Here is a 27,525-nt window from a genome sequence, read left to right on the forward strand (position 1 = left end):
AGCATCTGCTGTATACATCCTACTAAGAGAGGAAATCCCAAGCTTGAAGTTGCTGACAGTGTGGATGGAGAGCCAGATGCATCTAACCCCTCAAAGGCTCAGAGATCCAAGTTTCCCTGTGGTGACAGGGGACATCTTAGAAGGATCAATAACAATCCTTCCCATTTGTGAAGATCCATGGTTTACAGCAGTAGTCCCTAACCTTTTTTAGCACCAGGGACTGGTTTCAGGGAAGTCAATTTTTCCACGGGTGGGCAGGAGATGGTTTTGGGATGATTCAAGTGCCTTACATTTATTGTGCACTTTATTTCTATTATTATCACATTGTCATATATAATGAAATAATTATGCAACTCACCATAATGTAGAATCAGTGGGAACCCTGAGCTTGTTTTCCTGCAACTAGATGGTCCCATCTGGGGGTGATGGGAGAGAGTGACAGATCATCAGGCATTAGATTTTCATAAGGAATGTGCAACCTAGATCCCTTGAGTGTACAGTTCACAATAGGGTTTGTGCTCCTGTGAGAATCTAATGCCACTGTTGATCTGAGAGGAGATGGGGTTCAGGTGGTAATACAGGTGATGGGGAGTGGCTGTAAATACAGATGAAGCGTCACTCACTCACCCACCACTCACCACCTGCTGTGTGGCCCAGTTCCGAACAGGCCACGGACTGGTACTGATCCAGTCTGCCCTGCGTTCAGAGGTCACCCTTCATTCCATACTAGATTAGGGTCCCATAATCATGACCCTAAAAGGTCATACTTTACATTTGGACTTAGTCTCTAAGCTGTGGGGGGCTATTGATGGTTTTTGAGCAGGAAAGCTGAACTTCAAGAAGGCAAGGATGATTGATGTTGAAACAAGCGATCAATTAGGAGGTGAGATGTGAACCATCTGGGACAGGGGAAGTAGGGTGGGAAGTTAAGGGAGAGATAGGCCAGAACAGGCTATACAAGCTAAGTCCAGGAACTTCCGTGGCAACTCAACCCATAGCACTATACTGTCCTGAAAGCCATGGGTCCCACCTGTCTCCCCATCCCTTCCACTCCTCCACTCTTCCCAATCAAATAAGGCCCAGGCTGAGCCCCAAACACCAGGGCATTCCTCAAGGCCTCCTATTTGGCTGATTTCTATATTTTTTGTAGAGAAGGGGTTTCACCATGTGGGCCAGGCTGGTGTCAAACTCCCGACCTCAGGTGATCCACCCACCTCAGCCTCCCAAAGTGCTAGGATTACAGGCGTGAGCCACCGTGCCCAGCCTGCACTGTCTTTTTAAAAGGCTTCCTCTATGTGCCTATGTTCCTTGATAAATAAAATCCAATTTCCTAAAATGAATGTACAATGAGGAATATAATTTTCATGACATAAAGTAAAACAAGTCTTATAGCTTCTCTGGGTAAGAGGAGATTAAAAAAATCAACCACGGAAGTTAGTATGTTGAGATGTCCCAGAACTTCTGGCCCACAAACTCAATATGACTCTATTTCATGATGACAAGATAACAAAGTACAAACATTACAAGAAAGGGCCTTCACCCCAGTGTAGGTAATGTTTATATTCTTAGTGTCATCAACATATCTGGCTCATGAATATTTTCTGCCTTGCTTTGTCTTTACAAAATATTAAGGGCCAGCTTAGTGCTTTTCTTTTTTCTTTCTTTTTTTTTTTTTTTTTTGAGATGGAGTCTCAGTCTGTTGCCCAGACTGGAATGCAGTGGTGCAATCTCAGCTCATTGCAACCTCTGCTTCCCAAGCTCAAGCGTGATTCTCCCACTGTAGCCTCCTGAGTAACTGCGATTACAGGCACACGTCACTACGCCCAGCTAATTTTTGTATTTTTTTTTTTTTTGTAGAGATGGAGTTTTGCCGTGTTGCTCAGGCCAGTCTCAAACACCTGGGCTCAAGCAATCTGCCCGCCTCAGCGTCCCAGAGTACTGGGATTACAGGCATGAGCTATGGTGACTGGCCCTTTTCATTTTCAAAGCACTTGTATCCACAGTTCAATATTTCTCATTTCATGAAGTTCCTGCCATTAAAACTTGTGGCCTCTGGTTTCAGCTACATGCCAGGCTTCATTTCCCTGCTCTGGACTCTCTTGCTCACACAATGAGGTGCCAAGAGCCTTCTGCACACTGAGTTTACTCCTTATCACCCATCACTTTGGGGAGGATGACATCGTCATTGTCTCAAGACTGAGCGTGGTATAGCAGTCTAGACTTTAATAGACCTGGGTTTGTACCTTCATTCTGTTACATATAAACTACATGGACTTGGGTAAGGTTATTCCTCTAAGCCTGAGTTTCTCCATCTGTAAAGCGGGAAGCATAGCAGTTTCTACCTCACGGGATGGTTGTCCAGAATAAATGAGATAAAGGACTTAGCACATGACTGGCACTGATTTACTGTAAGAGATCCACAGTACAGTAACATCAGGGATACAAAGACATCGTCGCTGGCCCAAGGACCTCCCAATTTAAGTGGGGTGAGACAGGAGGGTCACACAAATAGTCTCAGGACAATCATGTCATATACGAGAAGAGAGGTAAAAAGAAGCTGCTCAGAGAGCTTGGCCACTCAGGGCTGGGGAGGTCAGAAGAGGGCCTGGAGGAGGAAGAATTTGAACTTGTCCTTGAAGAAGGAAGGGTATGGGCCTGACAGATGAAGAGGAGGGGAGAGGACATTTTTCTCAAGTGAGGTGGCATGAGTAAAGGAATGAAGGTTGGAGAAGGGGATTAAGGAGATTCATGGCTATGGAGTGAAAGAATCACAATCTTTCTTCAGCTGGCAGTGGTACTCATGGAAGGTTTCTGAGCAGAGAGAGTTTAAGAAGGAGAGCAAATCCTGCTTCTACAGTAGAGCAAGTGACCCTCAGCACTGTGTGGTTAGGGTGAGCTGGAAGACCTTCATCAGCCATCATGGGGCTCCTGGAGCAAGTGGTAGCCTGCAAAAGGCCCCAGATCAATGCCTTTCCCTCTTTATCTGCAAGGAATGGCCACCAGGTTTAGTTTTCTCCAAATACACTATAGGCTTCCAGAGCAGGGCACGCTTATTATCAGGCTCTCCAACTATCACTCTGGGCCCCGACGGGATAGAGCTCAGGAAAGAGAAATCTGCACGTTTGTGGAGGAGGAGGAGAAATTTGGAGCAGGGCCTGTGTGAGAGGGAGATGGTGGGAGGCCAGGTGGCAGGCTTCATTCATTTCTTCACTTTGCCTCTGGGCGTCCCCAATTAAGCCAGATCAGAGTCCTGCTCCATCTGTGTTGAGGTGGTCTCACAGCCTTCCGCTTCCCCCTCGGCCCAAGTAACCACTCATTTGCCTCCTGTTGCCGTAGATTAGGTGCGTCTTTTCTGAAGTTTCACATAAATGGAATCATGCAGTGTTCGCTCTTTTGTGTGTGGCCCCTTTCGTTGAGCATAAGGCTTTTGAGATTTGTCCAGGTTTTTGTGTGTAACAAGAGTTTACTTTTTCATTGCTGTGTAGTATTCCATTGTAAAATTATTACAATTTGTTTATCCATTCATCAGCTGAAGGGCAAAATTCTTTCTTTTCGTTCTTCTTTTTGAGACAGAGTGTTGTTCTGTTACCCAGGCTGGAGTAAGTGGCACAATCAGGGCTCACTGCAGCCTTGACCTCCGTGGCTCCAGTGATCCTCTCACCTCAGCCTCCTGAGTAGCTGGGACCACTGGCATTTGCCACTATGTCCAGTTAATTAAAAAAAAAAATTGGTAGAGTCGGGGTCTCACTATGTTGCCCAGGCTGGTCTTGAACTTCTGGGCTCAAGAAATCCACCCACCTCTTCCTCCCAAAGTGCTGGGATTACAGGTATGAGCCACCGCGCACAGCCACAAAGCTCCTTCCCTTCATGCTTAGCAATCATAAATAAAGCTGCTGTAAACATTTGCACGCAGGTTTCTGCATAGATATACGTTTTCATTTCTTGTGGCTAAATCTCCAGACATGAAATGGCTGGGTCTGATTGACGTTTTTACAGAGTGATGGCGTATCTGGGCTCCTCTGAAAATCCCAGCCTCCCGCACAGAGCCTCCTCTCTTTGGCACTTTCCCATTTTTCCTCCTCTCATTTTCCTCTCTTCCTCTCCCTTCATCCTCCTCTTTCTCCCATTGGCTTCCCTTTTCCCTCCTCCATCCCACAGTTCTCTCCTGCCAGGCTCCTGGGTTCTCCCACATAGGGGTGGTTGTAACAGGCAGCCCTCACATTTGCTTGATCCAAGGCTGGCTGACCAAGCACCCATAACTAGACTCTGCCAAGCTTCTTGACATCAGCTCCTGAGCCAGGGCACCTCTGGGAGACTCCCAGACTTCACAGGGAGAGGGAAGGGGAGGCCTTCTGGCAAGTTCAGCCCTGCAGTAATTTAGCAAGGCTGGGTTTCTCCTAGTTCCACTGTCTTAAGAACCATGTCAGATGGTTCGAGTCTACCTGATATCATTTGGATGTTTGTCTCCTCCAAATCTCATGTTGATACGTGATCCCCAATGTTGGAAGTGGGGCCTAGTGGGAGGTATTTGGGTCACAGGATGGATTTCTCATGAATGGCTTCGTGCCTTCTGGTGGTAATGAGTGAGTTCTCGCTCTGAGTTCAAGTGAGATCTAGTTGTTAAAAAAGACTTGCCCTCCCAACACCTCCTTGCTTCCTCTCTTGCCACCCAACATGCTTGCTCTCTGTCAGCCTTCTGCCATGAGTAAAAGCCTCCTGAGGGCTCACCAGAAGCCAAGCAGATGCTGGTGTCATGTTTGTACAGCCTGCAGAACCTCTTTTCTTTGCAAATTACCTCGTCTCAGATATTCCTTTATACAATGCATAATGGACTAATATACTATGCCATTCACTGGTGCTCTATGTTTTGACTGAATTGGGTTCTAGCCAAGTTCTAACAGAGAAAAATAATTCCCCATGGGCTCCATTTGGTTCAAACCCTGGAGTCAAGGGTCCCTGCCCACCACCCCACAGGGAAGGGGAGGCAGAAGGGACGGTGTCAGGCCTGGGAGGGACATGAGCAGGAGATGCCTTCAGATCACATCCTGGGTTTGACGAGGACAGCACAGCTGAAGAGGGCCTCGGCTCCCTACTGACTTTAGGTCAATGTCCATTTGCATTTAGGAAGGCAGTGTGGGGATGGGCAGAACACCGGGTGGGGAGACCCCTGTATATTTTCACCGTCTCAGGTGAGTCTGAGAGGCAGCCGTGGTGTGGACCATCCAACCAATTGACCTCAGAGGCCTTTCTCACTGCTGATTTCTGGGGTCTGGCTTGTTCCTTGCTGCCCGGTGAGGCTATACCATGCTTGGGCACAGAGAGAGAATAAGGTGCGAGATTCGTGGGAAGACACAGATTGAAAATTGTGTTTGATGTTAGAAAGGAGGAACACAGCCAGGAAAGAGCTTTAAGTAACTGAAAATAGGCTGATATTTAATGAGGGGACCGAGATCTTTTGGGGAGGGCATTTGGGTTATGTGAAAACAGAACCTGTGGCCTGTCCTTGGCAGGATCCAGGGCAGGGGACTCCCCCACTCCTCCCCACTGCGTGTGTGTGTGTGAGAAGTGTGTGAGTGTGAGAACAGGTGTGTATGTGAGTATGCTGTGAGCGTGTCTGAGTGGTGTGTTGTGTAAGTGTGCGAGTGTGTGTTGTATGAGTGTGCTGTGTGAATATGTTGTGTGAGTGTGTGTGTTGTGTGAGAGTACTTGGGAGGGGACGCTCATGTGTTCTTGCCTTGACCTTTAGGAAGAAGAAAGCCCCTGAGCTCTTGCTGGGGAGTAAATTCCAGTTGCACGGAGATGGATTAAAGTCAGCAGCCCTGTGGTGCTGGCCATGTGGTCCTGGAGCCCCGTTTCTGGCTGTCCCGATGAGCCTCAGCCCTGCTTGCCCTGCCAGACAAGAATGAGTGCAAGTCTTGTGGCCAGTAAAGGCAAAATACTCTGAGGATTTTTTCAGTGCCATGTAGTTGGTTTTAAGGTTTGAGTTAAAGAATTTGCACTGAGGAAATAGAGGAGTGGCTGAGCTGGCCCTTGTGACACAATGAGGGCTTCCGGGAGGGGCCCTGCCCAGCCTCTGTACTCTGTCTGGTTGGTGACTGGTGGGCTCCAGGGCCAGCATGGTGAGATGCCAGGCACCTGGAGGAGGCACTGGGGCAAAGGACATCCTGGGTGGGTGGGGTGGGAGGGGCAGGTCCTTTGGGGTGACTCTGCAGTCTTGGTTTCTGTCATCTAGGCAGCGCCTGGGTGAGGCTGAACACATGGATGACCAAGCACCAAACACAGAAGAGGGTCCTCTGGTCTGTGAGGAGCAGGAGAGGGACAGGAGTCACCACCTGGAACCCTCTCCCTGCGGCCTCCCCGCAGCCTGTAAAGCAGCCCCTGGCCCCGGGTAGAGTGGGCCCTGGTGGGGCTGGGCTCAGGCTTCCTGTCCTGTGTAGGGGAGCTGGAGGCATGGCAGAGACCCCTTGCCAAGGTGCAAATAACACTTCACCTCTCTCAGCTGCTGCTTCCCTCTGTGCACATGTATGTGTAGGGACTGGGTGGAGTGGGAGTGAGGAGTTCCAGTCCTTTTTCTGGTGATGTAGAAATTCAGAGGGAAGGACTCTGGGCTCCAAGATCGCAGACCTGACCCCCTGTAGTACCTGCCTTGTAGCCCTCAGGAACCGTCTGCCGCAAACAATAACCAAAGACTCATTTGAAAGTAATCAAACATCCTGGTTTGTCCAAGACTAAAGGGTTTCCTGGGACTCAGGACTTTTAGTGCTAAAACTGAAAAGTTCCAGGCACACTGGGATGATCAGATCACTTATTTCTAATTTCTCTTGAAAGTATTTTTGGAAGTAGAGACATACCTGGTATGCCAGACCCAGAGTACTCCTAGGCTTTGTAATTATTCGAGGCAAAATAATTTGATTAGTTTCTGATTTCATTTTGGAGAATATGAAGAAAATCTGTATGTGCTGATTCTGAGTACATAAGCCAGTCCTGAGGTTAAGGGTTGACTGTGTCTGCATGTGGGATGCTGGTATAGTGGACTCATGACCCCTAGAGTCCCTTTCCCCTTTCTCTGATAAGAGAGCACTGTTTGCCTTTGGGATCTTATGCAGCTGTCATCAGGGAATCATCCTCCTTTCTCAAAGGTGGGCCCCGACCAGTCTGGCCAGTCTCATTCTCATCCTCTTAGACTCAGTGATTGGTTCAGGAACAATGAAATCTCCTCCTCTGCCTCCTCCTCTTCTACCTCCTCCTTTTAAGGATTATATGAATGTTGGGAAAGAGAGAGGAAGAGGTCAGCTTCGAGTTATTAGTCACCATCTCTGTCACCATGTGGAAGGACTCAGCCTTAAAAAGTTGAGAGGAGAGAAGACAAAATTCTGAGGACAGGATCTGGACTGCTAGATCCAGTTATGCCTGAAGCCTATATGCCCCTTGGACTTCCCAGTTACATGAGACAATAAAGGTTTTTTATTTGCTTAAACTTATTTGAATTCAGCTTTAGTCACTCTGCCACTTGCAGCGGAACAGAACTCCACACAGACTCCTGATCCGCCTGGCTGCCACATCTGCAGGAGGGTTCTGTGCAGGGGATCACAGGGACCGTGCCTTTCACTGTCCCCTGAACTGAGTCCCTTGTGCCTTTAAATTAGGGCATATGCTCCTCTAGGGCACACCTAGGGTGGGAGGCACATGTCTGAGCGTTTGCCTTCAGGAGCCCTCTTCTGGGAATCATGGGGGAAGAAATCTTCCAAGTTTCTTCTCTCATCTTCCCATTCTTCTCGCCTCATTTCCAGGATTTGCTCCGATCTCTCATTTGTCCTTCACTTGAAGTCAGCGCTGTCATACATCCACCCACCACTCACATACCTTACTGCCTTGGTGACATCCTCTGCACAGGGAAAGCCTCTCCCAGTCATGGGAGGAGCAACCAGCACCTGAAACATTGCATTTCAACACCTGTAAACTGGGACAGATAAAGAGCATTGGTTATTGTCCATGCCTAGGGGCTAGAGAGTGGGGACTCACCCTTGTTCCCCTGCTGGGGATGGAGAGTCAACCATGCTCTCCCAGCAAGTAAGGCTGAGTTGAAGGAAGGGAAAGGCAGACAGGATGGGGCAGGCCCAGGGGATGTGGTTAATCAGCCACAGGAAATGGAAATCATGTCATATGCAAGTCAGGATAAGAATTTGCAAATGAACTCAGCACTTGGGCTTCAGGTTAATTTTTTAACCAAAGGTTAAAAACTATCCCTAGGAAGAGAGAGAGGGGAAGTGATTGGGTAAGGAGCACACTGGGGCTTTTGACTCTGTCACCAATGTGATTTTTTTAAGCTGGACAGTGGAGTCATGGGTATTCATTTCATTATTCTCTATACATTTTGTGTATCATAAATATTGCTTAATACTTTTAAAAAGCAACCTGAATTCATGTCTATCACTCCCAGGCATTTCTTTATTCTTTCTCTACCTATGTGTGTATTCCCAAGCTATACTTGGTATTATTTCACATGTTTTTAAACTTTGTATAAGCTAGATAACATTCAAATATCCATTCTGCTATTAACATGTTTTTTCTCCACTCTACATTAGGCTTGTAAGATTCACCTATACTGGTAGGAATAGATCTGGTTCATTCATTTTCACAGTTGTGACCTATTCCACAACTTATGTTTTTGCGTGATAGACATTTAAGCTGTTCCTTATGACGGCAGCGGCGGACCGTCTGGAGCAGCCGCTGCCATCACGGGCCGCAGCAGGGAGGGTGCGGGGAGGAGGCCGACAGCCTCCTCTGCAGCCCACCGCCCTGGGGACCGCGGCGATGGGGCTGGGCCAGGTCGCCCGCTGGCGGAGGAGCAGCGCAGCTGGGGTGCAGCGCGATTGGGAAGAGCGCGGTCCTGAGGCGGAACTGGGCCTGGAGCGGTGCTGCTCTTGCACAGCGAGCGGGCGGCCCGGGGAGGCGGAACTGCGGACGCGCTTCTGGGGCCCAGGGCTGAAAGTGGGAGCGGTGCCCGCTTTGGGGACCAGCCAGCGGGGCAGCCATTGCTCCCACCCGCCAAGGATGCCGTGTTCCTGTGCCTCGGAAGGAGGCTCTGCGCGGCGCTGCTTAGGGGCGCATTCCCAGGTCCACCCTGCATCTGGGTGACTGCCAAGCCTGACACGACCAAAGGCTGGGCCAGGGCCTGCCATCCACTCCACCCCGGACCGCCCCTGGGTGCCAGGGCAATAGGAGGGAGCTCGTAGCCATGTCGCCCCTGCCCTGGACACGGGCCGGGGCCCAGCCAGTACCGGGAGCCCCTGCCCCAGGCTGCGAAGGAGGGGCGGTTGGGGATGCTGCTCCACGGAGCTGGCGGGAGCCGGGAGCAGGCAACAGCCCAAGTTTGGGCTGTGGACCTGGGCCTCTGTGTGCTCTTGGGGGCCCGGGTAGTACCACCGACCTCCCGGCCTTGCAGGCTTGGAAGTGCCTGCTCCCGTTGCCTGGCTTCTCCCCGCTGTCAGCGCCGGTTCCCATCTCGGAGCACCATGTGGCCGAGCCGGGTGCTGTGCAGCCCGACCGGGAGTGCACATATTTGGGGCAGTGCTGATATGCCAGCCCTCTGCCGCTTCAGCCCCCTCCAGACTTTGGGTGCCAATGAGCATGGGGTGGGGGGTGAAGCCGGGGGGTGGGGGGCTTAGGGCAGCTCCGTGCTGGCCTGTAGGTGCCCATTGGTACCAGCAGCCTGGGCACCATAGGTGGCAGCAGGAGGCAGGCTCCTAGGCAGAAGGGGGTGGGTCCCTGGAGAGGCCCTACCTTCAGGCCAGGCTGCCAGTCCTGCAGACCAGAGTGGGAACTTGTGGTACCTTTTCCAGGCTCACCCATGGCTGCCCATGGACCCATGTGCGCGCATTTCCTCCCCTCAAAGCCCTGGGCTCAGCCAGAGCAGGGCAGTCATCAGGATGACCAGCTGCTGAGGGGAGCTTCCCACTCTAGGGCCTCCTCTCTGCTAGGAGTTGAACACTGGTAGGGACACCCTGGCTGGAAAAGAAGCTACCTACTGCGGGTCTCCTCTGAGCTGTTCTATTGCTCGATAAAGCTCCTCATCTTCTTTCTCACCCCGCACTTGTCTGTGTACCTCATTCTTCCTGGTCACAGGACAAGAACTTGGTACCTGTCCAAGGGCGGGGCTAAAAGAACTATAACACAAACAGGGCTGAAACATGCCCCTTGCTCACTTCGTTGTGGGTGAAGAGAAGGAGAGAAGAGCTGCGGCCCTTCAGGGAACCCAGACCTGGGAGCACACGGAGCCAGGTCTCTGACTCCCTCTTCGGGGCCCTGTGGTTCCTGGCATCTCCAAGCTTCTGGGTACCACCGCATTCCCTGGAGCCAGCTGTGGAAGCTGCTTGAGGTGAACCTGGAGCTGCCCACCTCACTGCAGCAGCTGGCATGTAGCCAGACTCCACACTTGCTCATACACCCACTGCTGCTCCATGCAGTCTCCCTTGGCAGGTGTGGGATCCAGGCTGGTAGTGTGAGCTGAGTGCAGCCTGCCAGGCTGAGTGGGCAGAACGAACCCAGCGGACCCAAGCAAAACTCGGGCAAAGGTGCCACTAGCCACAGGTTTCTGGCCAGAAAAGTGACACCCCAAAGATCAAATAACACTAAGTTTTTGCTGTTACTGTATTTCATCAATTCCAAGGTACATATTTTTTCCCATTTTAAAATCTCTGAAATAAATACTTTTAAAAAAATTATAATGTGTAATATTCCGATGTGTAATATCTAAGGTATTGATATATCTTAGATCAGTGGTCCCCAACCATTTTGGCACCAGGGACTGGTTTTGTGGAAGACAATTTTTCAATGGATGGTGGAGGCTGGGATGATTTAAGTGTGTTACAAGTATTGTACACTTTATTTCTATTATTATCACACTGTAATATATAAAATATACACCTCACCATAATGTACTATCAGTGGGAACCTTGAACTTGTTTTCCTGCAGCTAAATGGTCCCATTTGGGGGTGATGGGAGAGAGTGACAGATCATCAGGCATTAGATTCTCTTAAGGAGCGTGCAACCTAGGTAGTTCACGATAGGGTTTGCACTCCTATGGGGATCTAATGGCATTGCTGATCTGACAGGAGGCAGAGCTCAGGCGCTAATGCTCACCAGCCTGCTGCTCACCTCCTGCTGTCTGGCCCAGTTCCTAACAGGCCACGGACCGGTACTAGTGCTGTGAGCTTTCTTAGAATTGACTATGGTAAGGGAGGATAAGAGGCTTGAAAGCAGTGTGGGGGCAGGGAGTACAATGCTACTGTGCGCGTTCTTGTACACGTCATGTTTCTTTAGTGTCTATATTCCTAGGAAATAAATTGCTGGGTTATGAGGGATATTATCACCAATTTTACTAGATACTACCAAAGCATTCTCCAAAGTAATTGTTACTGATTCACAGTTCCAACACTAGTTCCCATTGGGCTACACCATGGGGTATCATCTGACTTTTTGAGTTTTGCTAATCCAGTGGATATAAAATTATATCTCATTGTGGTTTTCATAGGCATTTTCCTTATTATTAGGGATCTTGGGCATCTTTTCAAGATCTTTTACTTTCACTAACCCATATTCTTGGGACCAACTCTTCATGGACTCCACCCACTGCCCCCACCCACTGCCTTCAAGCCTCTTACCCTCCCTTACCGTAGTCTAATCTAAGCACCATCAACACTTATGAAAATACAGCAGTTTTCCAAAGCTACAAGACTATTTATGCCCAAGTAATTACACTCTTGGAAACTCACAACCAGGAATACAAATGCTACCTGTTCAAAAATTCCATTTAAAATTTTTGATGGTGAAGAATTGAAAATCACTTATATGCTCAATATTGGTAGAAATATTAGTAAATGATTGCATATTTCTATGACTGAATTCTATGCACTCTTGGAAAGAGAACTCTAAAGAGAATGTACCAACATGAAAAAATACTTTTGTTAATGGTGTGATACTGGTATACTGATTAGCAGACTGATCAACAGAATAGAATGAGTATCTCCAAATAGAACCAAGTATACATATATACACACATATGTGTGTGTGTGTGTGTATGTGTATATATATATGAATACTTGAATTTGGCTGTGCATGTATATATATGTATACTTGAATTCAGGATATAAGAAGACTAGATTATAAAGATAAATAAGTAAAAAATATTAATTTTTCCATAAAAATCATAGCCACAGAAGAAAAAAAGATCACATACAAAATAGCAATGAAAAATAAAATAAATAAGCCTAAGGAAAAATAAATAAGAAATTCACAGACACTATGTAGAAAGCTATAAAACTCTCCTAAGAGACACAAAACAGCTTGAAAAATTAAGGTACATACATTGTTCTTAAATGGGAAAATAAAATGATCAATTCTTCCTAAATTGATCTATTTATTTAGTACAATAACCAATTAAATTTCCAGCCAGAAGTTTTGGGGGAACTTAACCAAAAGTTGTAAAATATATGCAGAAAAATGAAAATGAAAAAATGTTCAGTGAATTTATAAAACAGATAAAATTAAGGAGAGAAAACTAATTATATCTAGTAAATATATTTTAAAGCTACAGTATTTGGCCAGTTGTGGCGGCTTCTGCCTGTAATCCCAGCACTGTGGCAGGCCGAGGCGGAAGGATTGCTTGAGGCCAGGAGTTCAAGACCAGTTTGGGCAACATAGTGAGACCCCCTCCACCATTCTACAAAACTTTAAAACACACACACACACACACACACACACACACACACACACACGTTACAGTATTTAAGGCCTAGAGCATCCAGAAACAAATCCAAGTGCATACAGGACATTTACATGTACAAACGACAACATTGCAAATTAATAGGAAAAGGACAGGTTATCTGATAAATTATGTTGAAAAAACAAGTTTTCTGAAAAAAATAATCATTTTGTCATTTGGGGAAAAATAAGCTGGTTCCATATCTCCTTGTACTAAAATAAATTCCAGATGTACTGGTATTGTTTTATCATTATTAGTAAGAAAGCAAGATATGAAATTGAGATGCAATAAAGGAAAACAAATGGATAATTCTGACCATACAGTTTTCAGCTATTAAGTTTCTCTATGTCAAAACACATACACAGTAATACAAGACTAATTTGTAAAAATTATTTACTAAACTTATGATGGCTAATTTTCCCAAAAAACTAAAATCTCTTTCACATAAATACTAAAACGCAAACAACATAAAAACTGACAAAAGATACAAACAGGCAATTCATGGTAGTAATGTGTATGTCAGCAGTTCCAGAACTTTGCTGAACACTGGAGTCATCTGGAGATCTTTGAAAATATGTATTGTTGCCTGACTCCCAGATACTCTGATGTAATTGGTATGGTATATAACTTGGGCACTGGAAATTTTAGAAGCTCCTCTGATGATTCTAAAGTTCAATAAAGGTTGGGAATCAATGGACTATGCAATAAGTCTATATAAAAGATCATTGCTAATAATTTAAAGACTATATTAAAACAACAAACAGACGCCACGTTTCATTTATCAGATTGGCAAGGATAAAAAATTGATAAGACATAGTGTTGGTAAGGGTGTGAGAAAGAGTCAGTAAAATGTTGGTGATAGGATGCAGATTAGAGCAAAGTTTTTGGAGGGCCATTTGGTAATCTTATGAATATGCAAACTTTGCACTGCCTTTGACTCAGCAACTGTATTTCCAGGAATTTATTGTATACAAACACTTGTTCGAATCCTCAAAGATATTTGATTTGGTATTATTCCCATAATATTTTAAATTTTGTTGTTATTTGCCTGTTTGGTTTAATGAGGGATAGGGCTTAGCAGTGGTTGATGGATAAAAGAAAAAAAAAAAAGTTGTTGATGGATGGAAATAGCAGTGCCTCCACTCCACTCGCACCCACCAATGTATCCATGGCATCTAGGTGTTGGATACTGGCAAGTAGAACTGGGCAGCACCCTCCCTTATGAATCAAGTTGCATCCATAAATTTACATAGGAGCAGACGAGCCTCCTGGGGACAGGGAAAGAGGTTGGGACTCGGACTCCTCATTGAGGATTCAAGTTATTGCAGTGTATATGATGAAGTAAAGAGACCTCCCCAAGAGACCCATTGAGGTCAGATGACAAGGAAATGCACTGGGAGTTCCAGAGAGGAAATGTGCCCTAAAGAGGGAAGTTCAGACCAGTGTCCTGCACTCAGTATTAGGGTTTAGCTTATCAGAACCTAAGGCACAGAAATAATACTGAAACTCTTTCATGCTTACTCACTTTGCTACCATGAGTCTCTTTGTGGGGAACTGGCTCTGTGTGTGTGTGGAGGGACAGAGCTGTACCATTATCGAAAGATACTTGGTCACCAGGCCCCTTTGCTGAGGGACCCTCCCCGTTGCTCCTGACAGGACAGATGCATTCTTTAGCCTGGACAAGTCAGCAGAGAGTCTTTTGTGAAGTTTCCAGTCAGCAGACAAATGAGGGGGGTCTGACTCATGGACGGGGACAATGGCCATGGGAATTCTCTGGGCTATTTGGAGAGAAATCTTGACTTCTCTGCCAACTTGACAAGAAGGGGAGAGGAATCATTGTAATTTGTGTATCAATGACATATTTTCCAGGCTTTTGGGTGTTCATAGCATACCCCAAATGGTCATAGCATCAGAAATTGGAAACAACCTAGATGATATGATGCTATGTTATGTAGCCATTTTCAAAAACCTGGTTTTTAATAGCAGAGAAAAGTTATCACTATTCACTGTTTTGTAGAAATGACAAGTGTTATATTACAAGCTTAAGTTTACCTATATCAATATACATATATATAAAGAAAATTTATTTCTATTTATATATATGCCTATAAAAAAGCTGGAAGGAAGTATTAAGGGTTCAGGAAGTTATTTCTGGATGATGTTATTGAGAATGTTTATTACATTTTTCAAATTTTCTAATGTCTGTACTGAATATATATTACATATTTATAATCAGAAAAACAATTTTGTAAAAAGAACATTATTATAAATAAAGTTGCTTATTATAAATAAAGTTGCTCTTTAAATAAAGCAAAAACTGCATTTAGAGACAGGGAAAGAAAGCTAACATTTACTTCACGCCTACCATGTCCCAGGCCACCATACCAGATATTTACATATGTCAACTCTGTTAAAAGTACCTTCTCCCATGGCCATCCTCTGGGAGTAGCAGGAGGTCTTGTTTGAGCATGGGGTCAGGCAAACCCACCCAGGGAAGGAATTTTTTTCTCAAGAGCTGGGAAGCCCTTTCTTCCTTCTACCAAGCAGCTGGCCATCTGTCCACCAGCCAGATCCTTCTCTTTGCCTTGGGTGAAATATCCACTCATTGGGCAAGGAAGGGGGCAGAGTTGTGGCTCACTGAAAATGTGACTGGAGCAGATACTGGATCCCAGGCCGGCAGGGGCTTGAAACTATAGAGCGTGGAAGGCAACTTCGGGTATGAAAAGGGCTGTCAAACACCAAAAAGTGTTAGACTGATATCGTGCCTGACCTGATGGTGGAAATAGGGCCTTTCTGAGTGAGTAGATTTGACCTTGGTGTAGAAAGAACTTAGTCATTTGGAAGGTAATAAGCTTCCATTCTTAGAATTATGCAAGGAGGCCCTGCCTGGAAGGTACAGAGGAGATTCCTACACTGGGCAAGCGGGAGTGGCTCGAGAAACCTGATGACCTGTTCCAGTTTTGAGAGTCTGTTTCTGTCTATCCCACCATGCCCCAGATTCAGAGGACAGCTTGCTCACCCCTTCAGCTGCTGGAAGCACGGGGGAGAGGACTTCTGGAGGCCAGGCCCACCTTTGTTGCCTAAGAAGTAAGTGGCTTTGATGGTGGGAACTTTACGAGGCAGGGAGGAGGGAACAAGGAAGGGCCAGCCTGGCCTAGTGAGGGAAACGTGTGAGGAAGGCAGGCCTTTGGGCACCCGTAAGTCAGGACCTGTGGGTGGCCATCCACTCGGCCTTTCTCAGAACTAGCCCTGGAACTCATCTCGTGGGGCAAGTCTGATGCGAACACGGAGTCTCTTGTCCTGGGTGGCTCTCACCTGCTGATGGACACACCTTCACAAATAGTAGGTATTTAGGGAGCATGTGGTGGAGGATGCAAAAAACCCCAACCACAAACCAAACAGGCCAGTGGGAAAAGCTTACAACAACAACAGAAGTTCACAGGCAAGACCCACAAGACAAATGTAGAGGAAAGAGCAGGAGATCTGGAGTTACAGAGACCCGAGTGAGTATCTTGGCTCTGGCACTTACTGGGGCAGTATTCAGCAATGACTGTCTCTCTCTGAAACCCACTTCTCACTTTCCTCATCTGTAAAATGAGGTTAATAGTACTGATTTCACAGGATTGTTGTAAAGATTATATATCATATAGACATAAACACTGTATATACACATCTGGCACAATCTGGCATGTCATAAACCTTAATAAATTGTTGGCTGGGTGTGGTGGCTCAGGCCTGTAATCCCAGCACTTTGGGAGGCCGAGGCAGGCAGAGCACAAGGTCAGGAGATTGAGACCCTCCTGGCTAACACGGTGAAATCCCGTCTCTACTAAAAATACAAAAAATTAGCCAGGCATGGTGGCGGGCACCTGTAGTCCCAGCTGCTGGGGAGGCTGAGGCAGGAGAATGGTGTGAACCCGGGAGGCGGAGCTTGCAGTGAGCCAAGATGGTGCCACTGCACTCCAGCCTGGGTGACAGAGCGAGACTCCGTCTCAAAAAAATAAATAAAAAAATAAATTGTCATGGTTGCTGTTATACTTTTTGCTACAGGACAAATAAATTGGAAAGAACTAACTGTAAGTGGACTTGGAAAGCAAAGAACCTCAAGGTTGGCATGGGCTGGAGAGGTCAGTGACAGCTTTGTTCACTGATGACGGAGACTTTAGCACCTCCTAAATGCCAGGCAGCGTGCTACAGGTTCTGAGTATCAGAATCAACGTGGTGCCTGCTCTTGGGAAGCTTCTAGTGAAGTAGCTTTGAAAGAAAACAATGTCTAACCATCAACTGTGAGAAGTATCAGGAAGGAAAATAACAGGGTGCTATGAAAGACAGGAACAGATTCTGATTTGGGGAGAAGTCAGGGATGACCTCCCAGAGGAAGCAACCTTGAAGCTGAAGCCTGTAGGAAAATTGAGGTTAGCTACATGCAGGCTGCGGGGAGAGTCCCCCAGGCTGAAGGTAGAGCAGTGCAAGGCGCTGAGGGGTGGAAAAGGCTGGCGTGTTCAGGAACTGAGCACCTGTGTCTGGGGCATGGTGAGGATGGAGTGATGAGGTCAGAGAGGCCTTGGAAGCCATGGTCAGGATTTGGGGTTTTATCTTAAGAAATCGGATGCCACCGAAGGGTATTAAGCAGGGAAGTGATGTGAATGAAGTCAACTGGCTGCTGGGTGGGGACAGAATTGGGCAGGACCGGGGCAGGAAGATGTGTTTTAGTGGCTCAGATGGGAAATAAATGGTCACTTGGGCCAGGGTAGGGGGCAGAGATGGAAGCAGTGGTGAACTCGAGGGATATTTCTGAGCAGAACTTACACGGCACGGTGATAGATTAGATACGAGGGGCATCCAGCGGGCTTCAGTGACCCGGCAGGTGAAGGCGTGGTACACAGGGCTGGTCTTGAAGGGGAGGCTGTCAAGAGCCCACGTGGAGGCCGGTGGGGAGTCTCAGGAGGCTGAGCCTTGAGTTAGAAGCAAGGTTTGGAAAGGTGGCAGCTGGGGAAGGGAGAGCCTCTAGGACAGGAGGCAGCAGAACTGGGGAAAGAAGTAGGAATGAGCTTGCCTCACTCCACGTGGGTGGCACAGAGTAGGGCGAGCCCTGCTGGGAGGGAAGGGCATGAGCTGGGGGCCAAGAGTGTGAAACCAGGAGGGTGGGGTGAGGTGGGGCCCCCGGCGTGGGCGGAGGCCTCTGCCTCCCGAGAGATACAAGAGATAGTAGGGAGCTGTTAGGTTCCCAGGCCAGCAGCCAGCCACCCAGGCAGCACTGGCACTCCATGGCAGGGCTGGGGGATGAGAAGGCACCAACAAGCCGCTGCAGAGCTTGCGCTTTCTGAGAGTATTTACTGACCACCTGCTCTGTGCTCAGAAAGATAACAGGATGGGACGTTTATGGAAAAAGTCTCTTGGCTCCCAGGACACCACTTTCTCATTGGTTCCTTCCAGCCTCACTGGCTGCTGCTTTCCGTCTACTCTGATGGCTCTTCGTCCTTGCTGGCATCTGAAAGGTGGAAAACGGGAGAGCACAGACTTCTTCCCCTTTGCTTCTGTCTCTTTATCCTTTGGACACGTCATCCAGCCCCATGGCTTCAAAACCTTCTCCATTCTGCTATACGATTTCAAACAGATTTCCTCCTCAACCTCTCTCCTGAGTTCCAGACTTGTATTTTCAACGGCCCACCTGACACCTCTGCTTAGAGGTGAATCTCAAGTGTAAAATGCCGAAGACAGAGGCACTCAGACCCCTCCACCCCAACCCATTTCTGTCCTAGCTGAGTGAGGGGCATCTCTCGGTTATTAAGGCAAAAACCCACTAGGCATGTGTGATTCCTCATTCCGTATCCAGTCTATTTGCAAGTCCTGTAAATTCTACCTCCAGAAACCCAGAATCCATTCACTCCTACTGTCCACTGCTACCACCCCAATCAAACCACCCCCGTTTCTCTCTGGGCCACAGCAAATGCCTCCTCACTCGGCCGCACTTTCCCTCTGCCCCCAGGCAATCCACGCTCCACAGACCAGACAAAGTGATGCAGGTAAAACATAAAACAGATAAGCCAGTCCTCAGACGAAAGCCCTCCACGGGCTCCCCTGTGTTTTGGAACAAAATCAAAGCTGCTTTCTGCAGCACCCGGCCCAGCATAAGGCACCTGACTTCACCTCCCACTGCTTCCTTCCTCGCTTCCCCTGCTCTCTGCTCTCCAGTCACCCTGGTTTTCTCCCTGTTTCTAGAAAAGGCCAACCTTGTGTCTACCTCAGGGCCTTTGCACTTAGAATATGCTCTTTCTGGAATATTTGCCATCAATCTTCTCATCATTCGGATCTTAGTGCAAATGTCACCCTCTTCTGATGTCCCCTCCCTGCTGCCTGTCACTCGCTGTCACATTTTGTCCTAATAGCACCAATATCAGGAATACTCAGATATTTATTTACTGTCTCCCCCATTGAAATGTAAGTTTCATGAGAGCTGGATCTTGTCTGACCTGCTCAGTGCTCTCTCTCTCCCACTCCTAGAACAATACTAGGTGCATAGTGGGAGCTCAGTAAATATTTGTTCAATGAATGAAAAAATGCTTTGGATGTAGTCCCAGGTCTTCTTGAAGGAGTGTGACAAGCCACATGAGAAGTTATCTAAGAATATAGGGCAGGAGATGGTAACTCCTCCACAGGGCAGGAGATGCGGTGATTCAAAGGTAATCTGATAAGCTGATATTTGCTTTAGGGTTACTGGATGACAATATGCTACTCAGTAATGGGAGCCTCCAACTGGCCCCAGAAAACATGAAGGCCTGATCCATAGGGGTGGTCCTGGAGGGAACCCTTCAAGGACCAAAATGGAGGGCAGACAAGGAGCTATTTGAAGACTGGTGAGTGTCTCAGTCCATTTTGTGCTGCTATAACAGAATATCTGAGACTGGGCAATTTATAAAGAACAGAAATCTATTTCTTTAAAATATGTTTTTGGGGCCGGGCGCAGTGGCTCACGCCTGTAATCCCAGCCCTTTGGGAGGCCAAGGTGGATGAATCAAGAGGTCAGGAGATGGAGACCATCCTGGCTAACACGATGAAACCCTGTCTCTACTAAAAATACAAAAAATTAGCTGGGTATGGTGGCAGGCGCCTGTAGTCCCAGCTACTCAGGAGGCTGAGGCAGGACAATGGCGTGAACCCGGGAGGCGGAGCTTGCAGTGAGCTGAGATAGCACCACTGCACTCCAGCCTGGGAGACAGAGCGAGACTCCATCTCAAAAAAAAAAAAAAATGTTTTTGGCAAGTAGAGATGGAGTGTCAGTCACTATGTTGACCAGGCTGAACTCCTGACCTCAAGTGATGATCCTGTCTTGGCCTCTCAAAATGCTGGGATAATGGGTATGACCCACAGCACCTGACCAAGAACAGAGATTATTTCTTATAGCTCCAGAGGCTGCGAAGTCCGAGGTCAAAGGGTCCACATCTGGCAAGGGCCTTCTTGCTGTGTCATCCCATGGTGCAGGGGAGAAGGTCAGGAGAACACGAGAGAGCAACAGGGTGCCGAACTCACTTTTATAACCATCCCACTCTCTCAGTGACTCACTCCCATGATAATGACATGAATTCATCCATGCGAGCAGTGGCCTCATGACCGAATCCCCTCCCAAATGTCCCACCTCTCAACACTGTTGCACTGGGGATTAAGTTTCCAACACGTGAACGCTGGGGCACATGTTCAGTCCACAGCAGCGGGTCCTTGCAGCTCCCTCAAAATCTGCCGCGTAGGTAATTGAAGATTCCACTGTTACCCAGTGTGCACACTTTCCCCAAGCCTACATGCCCCCCATTCATACACATATACACACCCTCTTGCAGAGCTGGTGGTGACTCTTTTTATCATGTTCAGATATTTCACAGAGGTCTCGGGGAATGACCAACTGACCTGTCTCTGAGAAATTCCACAGAAATTTGCAAAAATAAAACACCTATAAAAACTCTGATATTTCATCATAAAAATCCTAATAAATGTTGGTGCTTACATATGCACCATAGAATATTATTTAGCAACTAAAATCATACGAAGTTTAGGTAGCAAGATATAAAATATTCATGACTATAATTTTAGGCTAACCCCCCTCCCGGGCATAGATATGGTATAAACATTATGCCATATCGTTATGCACTGCATAATGATGGTTTGGTTAACAACGGACCACATATATGATGGTGGTCCTGTAAGATCAGAATACCCTATTTTTATGGTAGCCTTTCTATATTTAGATACATTTAGGTATACAAATACCTATTGTGTTACAATTGCCTACAGTGTTCAGTACAGTAACAGGCGGTACAGGTTAGCAGCCCAGGAGCAAAAGGCTACACCATATAACCTAGGTGTGTAGTGAGCTATGCTAGCTAGGTTTGTGTGCACACACTCTGTGATGTTTGCAAAATGGCGAAATCGCCTAATGATGCATTTCTCAGAACATGTCCCTGTTGCTAAGCAACACGTGACTATAGTTATCGTACGGGGTTAATGGGATTACAGTGGATTGGCCCTTTATGTTTTCCAAACATTTTTAGAAATTACTTTACACATATCAGAATTAAAATATTAAAATTAAATCCAATGTCTTTTTGTGGCCGTCTGTGTCCCAGTCATGTGGGCCTTTCTGCTCTCCCCTCCAGCAGCTGGAGAAAGACCAGGGGGCCACGGGTACAGCCTCATGTGTGCACTGTGACGGGCATGGGGATGACGGGGCAGAGGGGAGAAATCACGGCAAAGCCATGATGGTAACAATGACAGCGAGCCACATTGCTCCAGCTTTCTATGCCTCAGGCGCTGCGCTAAGCACGTGGTTGACTCCGCACTTCATTTTCCCCATAGAGGGAGAAACTGAAGTTGGAAGAGGCTGAGGAGCTGGTCTCCGGTTACAGGGCTGACGAATGACAGAGCAAGGGATCAAACCTGGTGTAACTCCAGAGCCCGTGCTCTTAATGACTTGAATGAGGCCAACAGTTTCACAAATATTAAGCCATTATGTTTTCATTGCTCCCAAAACCTTTCAGCTGCCACTTCCAGGTGTGAGTCAGGAGGCCGAAGATGCCAGGGCAGGCAAGGGCAGGCCATTGACCTCGTTAGCAAGGCAGCAGGGGAGGGAGCTCGCCCCAGTTCCCATCCCCCTCCAGCGTATCAACAGCAGGCCCGGCCGATAAGACACAGAGACTTCTGGAACGGAGGCAGAGTCAGGAAGAGGAAGGGGAGAAGCACCTGCTCACCGGAGACTGGGAGACTGCAGAAGATGAGCTTTTTGGGAAGGGTGGGGTGGTGTGGGGCAGAGATGTCGAGGGAAACTCTGGGGTGGGGCTCTTGACCCCTCTTCACATGTGACTCTGGGAAGTGTCACCGGCAGAGGCCCGAGCCTCCAGTCCACCTGGGTTAAGGGATGGAGGCCAAACTCACTTTTATAACAATCTCACCCTCTCAGTTGTACTCACTTCCATGATAACGACACGAATTCATCCATGTGGGCCGCAGCCTCGTGACCAAATCCCCTCCTAAAGATCGCACCTCTCAACACTGTCGCGCTGGGGATTAAGTTTCCAACACGCGAATGCCGGGGGACACACTCCCCCAATATGGAGGATGGAACGCTGTTTGCATGACGGGGTCATCCCCAAGCAGCCCTCAGTTACCTGTGTGGTGGATGCTGTGGCAGGTATGAAGTGGGACCTTCTGGATCCAGACAAGGGGACCCCGTGGTTGGGGCTCAGGATGGACCCTCCAGGCCAGGGACCAGAGAGAAGGAGGCAGAGACCAGAGGGGTCCATAGGAGGCGAGGGGACCTTGGCCAGCGCTCCCTTTGAGCCAGGCCTCGGCTGGCAGGAGGAAGCGAGGCTCACTCCCTGCAGAGCTCAGTCTGGTGCCACCGCTAAGACCATAGCAGCCAGAGGGGCACAGGAACACCGTCACCTCCCCAAATCACTGGGAGCCTCCAGGAAGCTCACACGCCTGCCCGGAGGAGAAACTGCATGACGCAGACCTGGATCACCTGATAATTACCTTCAGATGCGGTTTGATTTCTGTAGCCCACTCAACTTACCAGATGGGAATTACGTATTGACTCATAGGTGGGGTTTGCGAGGTAAGCCAGATCTATATGTTTCCTCCAACTCTCTCTGAGTTGCGTGGAATTACACTCATGACCCTGCTAGGCCACTATGCTAGACTGCACGGTTTGAGCGCCTAGGTGACAGGCACTCTGCCAGGTGCTTCCCATGCACAGTCTTGTTCACTCTTCTCAGCATCGTATTGACAAATATCTTCCATCTCAGGTGCCCATGAAACTAGCTATGTGGCCTTGGGCAAGTTCCTTGACCTGTCTGTGCTGCAGTTTCTTCATCAAATGCAGATACTGATTCCTGCCTAGCAGTGGCAGGTGCATGGAATGCACTTGATAAAAGCTCACCACTGTTGTTAACAGTTCTTTTGAGCACAGAGGGAGGTAAGGACAGACAGGTGATGGCAGCGGGGTAAAAGGACTCCTCCAGAGAGAAAGAAATTAACAAAATCACAACCTCTTAACTCTCCAGCAATGCAGGTGATCTTATTTCCAGTCACGAAAGTGAGGGTAAAAATTTAAGTGGCCGGAGCCCCGTCCCAGGAACACAGACATACCTGAGAGCCCCAAGGAGCCATGGGACAGAAAGGTGGGAGACCAGGAGTGTTCAGGTCCTGTGTATCCTCGAACTCACTGAAACTTCTTCCTGACCTGCTGCCTTCTTCATCCCTTTGCGGGCTCTGTGGGACAAACACATTAGTTTCCAGCCCAGGAAAGCCTTCTGAGGCCTGGAGACTCATCCCAGCCTCCTCTCTGGGGCTCAGGACAGGCTGTGTGGAGCTGAGACTGGTCCTTAAAGCGAGGTGTTGTTGGAGCCTCCTGGGGGAATTTCAAGGGAGTTTTGTGCGAAAGGGAAGCAATGCCATCAGACTCCTCCTGAAGCTAAGCCAGGATGAATTATTAAGGACCTGAAGGAAGCCAGGGCTTAACTAAAGGAGCCCCACGTCTATCTCTGCAAATATTTCAAACAATCTGGGCCTATTTTGTGGAGAGAAATTTCTTGTGCTGCCTGAAAGACAAGCAGGGAGCTAGCATTGCACTCACATAGGGCAGTTCTCCGTCAAGGGATGCCTGCATTTCAGGGCTGGGATCCAGGCTCAGAGAAAGCTTCTTAGTGCAGCAAAGCTATTTTTAAAGTGTGAAACTCAATATGTCAGTGGGAGAGGGAGGGAGAGAGGGCTGGGGGTGAAATGGCTGAGGCCATCCAGGCCCCTGAAGGAGCCTCATTTTCCTGGGTAGGTGAAGCCACTTGTTTGTTACCCCCAGATCTCTATTGTAACCCCTGAAAATAAATACCTAGTCTTGTGTTCAGAGCTGATGGCAGGGCCACGGACCAGAATAGAATTTAATCATTTACTCTGGCTCTCTTTGGTTTAATAGATGCCATGTCTGGCAGCCTAAAGGGGATGCGTCCTAGTTCCATGTTAAAAACAAAAATTTTTTAAAAAAGTAACTCTTTTTTATGTTCTGTTTACAGCTGTTTTTAACACACATTTGAAATGTTCGTCTTCCTGTGTCTGTACTGGCTCTGAGGCACCCCGCATCCTCTCTAGTTGGGAGTATCCCACCGTCCCCCTCTCTTTTCTGAGGCTGTAGTTTTCCAGTGGGTGTCTCTGCCCCAAATAGCCCTATCAGAAATGAAGCAACAGGCTGGGTGCAGCGGCTCATGCCTATAATCCCAGCACTTTGGGAGGTCAGGGCAAGTGGATCGCTTGAGCCCAGGAGTTTGAGACCAGCCTGGGCAACATGGCGAAACCCTGACTCTGCTAAAAATACAAAACTTAGCTGGGCATGGTGATGCACACCTGTAGTCCCAGCTACTTGGGAGGCTGAGGTGAGAGGATCGCTTGAGCCCAAAAGGTTGAAGTTGCAGAGAGCTGAGATTATGCCACTGCACTCCAGCCTGGGCTGTCCAACAAGACCCTGTCTCAATCAATCAAGAAATCAAGCAACAGCCAGACCCACACTGAGACTGACCAGGCATGTATTTGGGAAGGAGACGGGTATAAAGTGTCATTTTTCCATTTGTGCTGTATCGGAAAAAAATAGCTTGAATAGCAGTGCTAATAAGGATAAAAGGAGTTGACGTTCGTCAAGCACACACCTGGTTCCCTTACAAAGCAAAGGCAGTTTGGAATAAAACAATAAAAAGTAGACTTAAAAATAAAATTAAATAAAATAAATGGAAAATACATTGTAAAAACATCAGTTTGGAAGTGACTTGAAGAGGTGCCAGATCTCTTCCCCACACGGCATTTCACAGTTTACAAAGCTCGTTCGTTTACATTTTCCATTTCTTAGGGGACTTGTTCTGGAGGTCTTTATGAGAAGCCAGGGCTGGCAAGCGAGTGGCGAAAAGGTAACTCTTCACGGAGGAAGTGTGCAGACGCCAGACACAGCTATAATATTTTACTTTTTATTTTGCACAAGGGAGAAAGGAATCTTGACATTGGAAGAAAGAAAGTTCTGTGGCTGGAGATATGTAGATACAAAGGTGTTTGAAATCAAGCTTCCTTGAAGTCAAAGAGAAAGTTACGTGTGAGACCCAGAATAACTTCTGATTCAAGGTGAACTTAGAATGTGAGAGGGAGACCTGGATTAGACCAAATATTGATAGGTGATGGTTTATTTTGCAATTTAAAAAAAAACACACAAATTAAGAGTTCTTTATCCAGTTTCCAGTGAGAATTACTTTTGTGAATAATCAATGCAAAATAAAACCAACACCAGCTAACATTTCATGTGGTAAACTTTGAAAGAATCATATCTTGGGGATAAAAAACCGACCTGGCAAGAAAAAAAAAAAAAAAAATTAGACGCTAAGCAATAGTAGCCACAAAGGAAAATTCACGAAAGTCAAGCTATAATGGAAAACTAGTGAGGATTAGTGAGTGGAATAACCGAGTGGACCTAGGTATTCTCATTTGTCTACGTCTTACCTGGACTGTAATTTAAAAAAGAAATGTAGAGATCAGAATGGGGTCGTTTAAGACATCTTTTGGTAGATGTGTTTTTGGCTTAGTCAAGGTGAAAGGATGCCCAGGCACTGCCATTCAGAGGCCTCTGCCCTGTCCAGGGCACCTGGGGGCACCCGGAAGGGCTCTCTTCCTCATAGCTCTGCTCACCCCCCCGTGCACGTGAGACCCAGAATGGGCGCTGCTTTGAGGCAGCTGACCAGTGGGATCCTTGGTCAGGATCTGACCTGGGGCAGCTGGTGGCGGCCAGGGCTGAGGGCCAGGATGAGTGTGGAGGCGGTGGCATGCTGGAGAGAGAGCAGAGAGGGCAGCCTCGCTGGCAGACTGAGTGTGGGGTGCAGGCAGGGAGGAGCCAGGCTTCCTTTCCCTGCTCTCGGGACATCCTCTCTCCTGTTCTTTCTTCCTGCCCTTGAAGACCCTCCTGTCGCCTGGGTTATTCTTCTGTCCTGTGGTCCAGACTCCAGGACTTCTCCAAGCCAGGAACTATGGTGACAGATAGACAGACAGGGTGAGAGAGGGGACCCTCCCTGCAGACCCTCAGGAACTTAGTGCCAGGGGAGGGGGCTCTGACTCCCTGACCCGGTGGGCACAGGGGCCAGAGCAGAGAGGAACCCTCATGTCATTTCCAGATTGGTGTCAGGGAGTATCTGAATGTTTGTTTACCCTTTTAAAACATTTCTAGGGGATGTCTCCAGGCCTTGTTGAGCTTAGCCTCCTGTAAGATTCACCTCCTACATATTAAAAAGAAAAGCCAAACAAAGAATTTCAACCTCAGCTGAAATAACAACTCCAACAAACATTCTTGCATTGAGCACCACATGCCCAGAGTCCCTCAAGGGCACCTGGCCACTGGTCCTGCCAAATTCCCCACTTCCCCGCCCAGCCAGGCTCTAGGTGGCCCCACAGTTGGCCACTCCTAGAGAGACTCCACAGGACTATGTGTAGTTTATGTATTTGTTAACTTTTTTCTTATTCAATTCCTAAAATGGAAGATCTACAGGTGGATAGAATGTTCACTAAGTAAGTCCTCAGCCTCCAAAACCTACAGGCACATTATTACCCTACACGTTTAGGTAAGGGAAAATGGAAAGGAGAAAAGGAGGGAGGGAAGGAGGAGAGAGGGGAAAAGGAAGAAAAGCAAGGCAAGGCCTGGGAAGATTTGCAGAAGTAATGACATCTTTTTTCTTTTGTTTTGGAGACGCAGTCTCACTCTGTCACCCAGGCTGGAGTGCAGTGGCGTGATCTCAACTCACTGCAACCTCCGGGTTCCAGCAATTCTCCTACCTCAGGATCCTGAGTAGCTGGGATTACAGGCACGTTTTTATATTTTTAATAGAGACGGGGTTTCGCCATGTTGGCCAAGCTGGTCTCGAACTCCTGACCTCAAGTGATCCGCCTGCCTGAACCTCCCAAAGTGTTGGGATTACAGGCATGAGCCACCACACCTGACCAGTAACGACAGCTTTAAATGATGAAAAACAGAACAAGCTGAGAAGGCTACAGTGAGGACTGGAATGTTGGGCCCTGATGTGTGGCTTTGATGTGTATATGTTTGAGCTTCTCCCTTTTTTACTTTTCTGGAGAAGTTTTAACTTCATTCTGTTAAGCTTAAATGCTTTTATGAGAAGTATCCTAATTTAATAAACTCTTATCTGGAAAATGTTTTATGAAAAATACCTAAGATATATAATAGGGAGTAGAATAG

At 47.6% G+C, this 27,525-nt stretch overlaps 1 protein-coding gene across 1 annotated transcript in view; it reads right to left on the reverse strand.

The window, feature by feature from the left end:
• PLA2G4E (phospholipase A2 group IVE) overlaps positions 1-23,891 on the reverse strand; it is a 62,229-nt gene extending 38,338 nt beyond the window's left edge. Inside the window, exon 1 of the mRNA XM_050799433.1 lies at positions 23,403-23,891. Coding sequence (XP_050655390.1) covers positions 23,403-23,585 — 183 coding nt within the window. The 5' untranslated portion in view covers positions 23,586-23,891. The remainder of the gene's footprint in view (positions 1-23,402) is intronic.
• Positions 23,892-27,525: the final 3,634 nt, after the last annotated feature.

Source organism: Macaca thibetana, chromosome 7 (genome assembly GCF_024542745.1).
Source record: "Macaca thibetana thibetana isolate TM-01 chromosome 7, ASM2454274v1, whole genome shotgun sequence".
NCBI lineage: Eukaryota > Metazoa > Chordata > Mammalia > Primates > Cercopithecidae > Macaca > Macaca thibetana.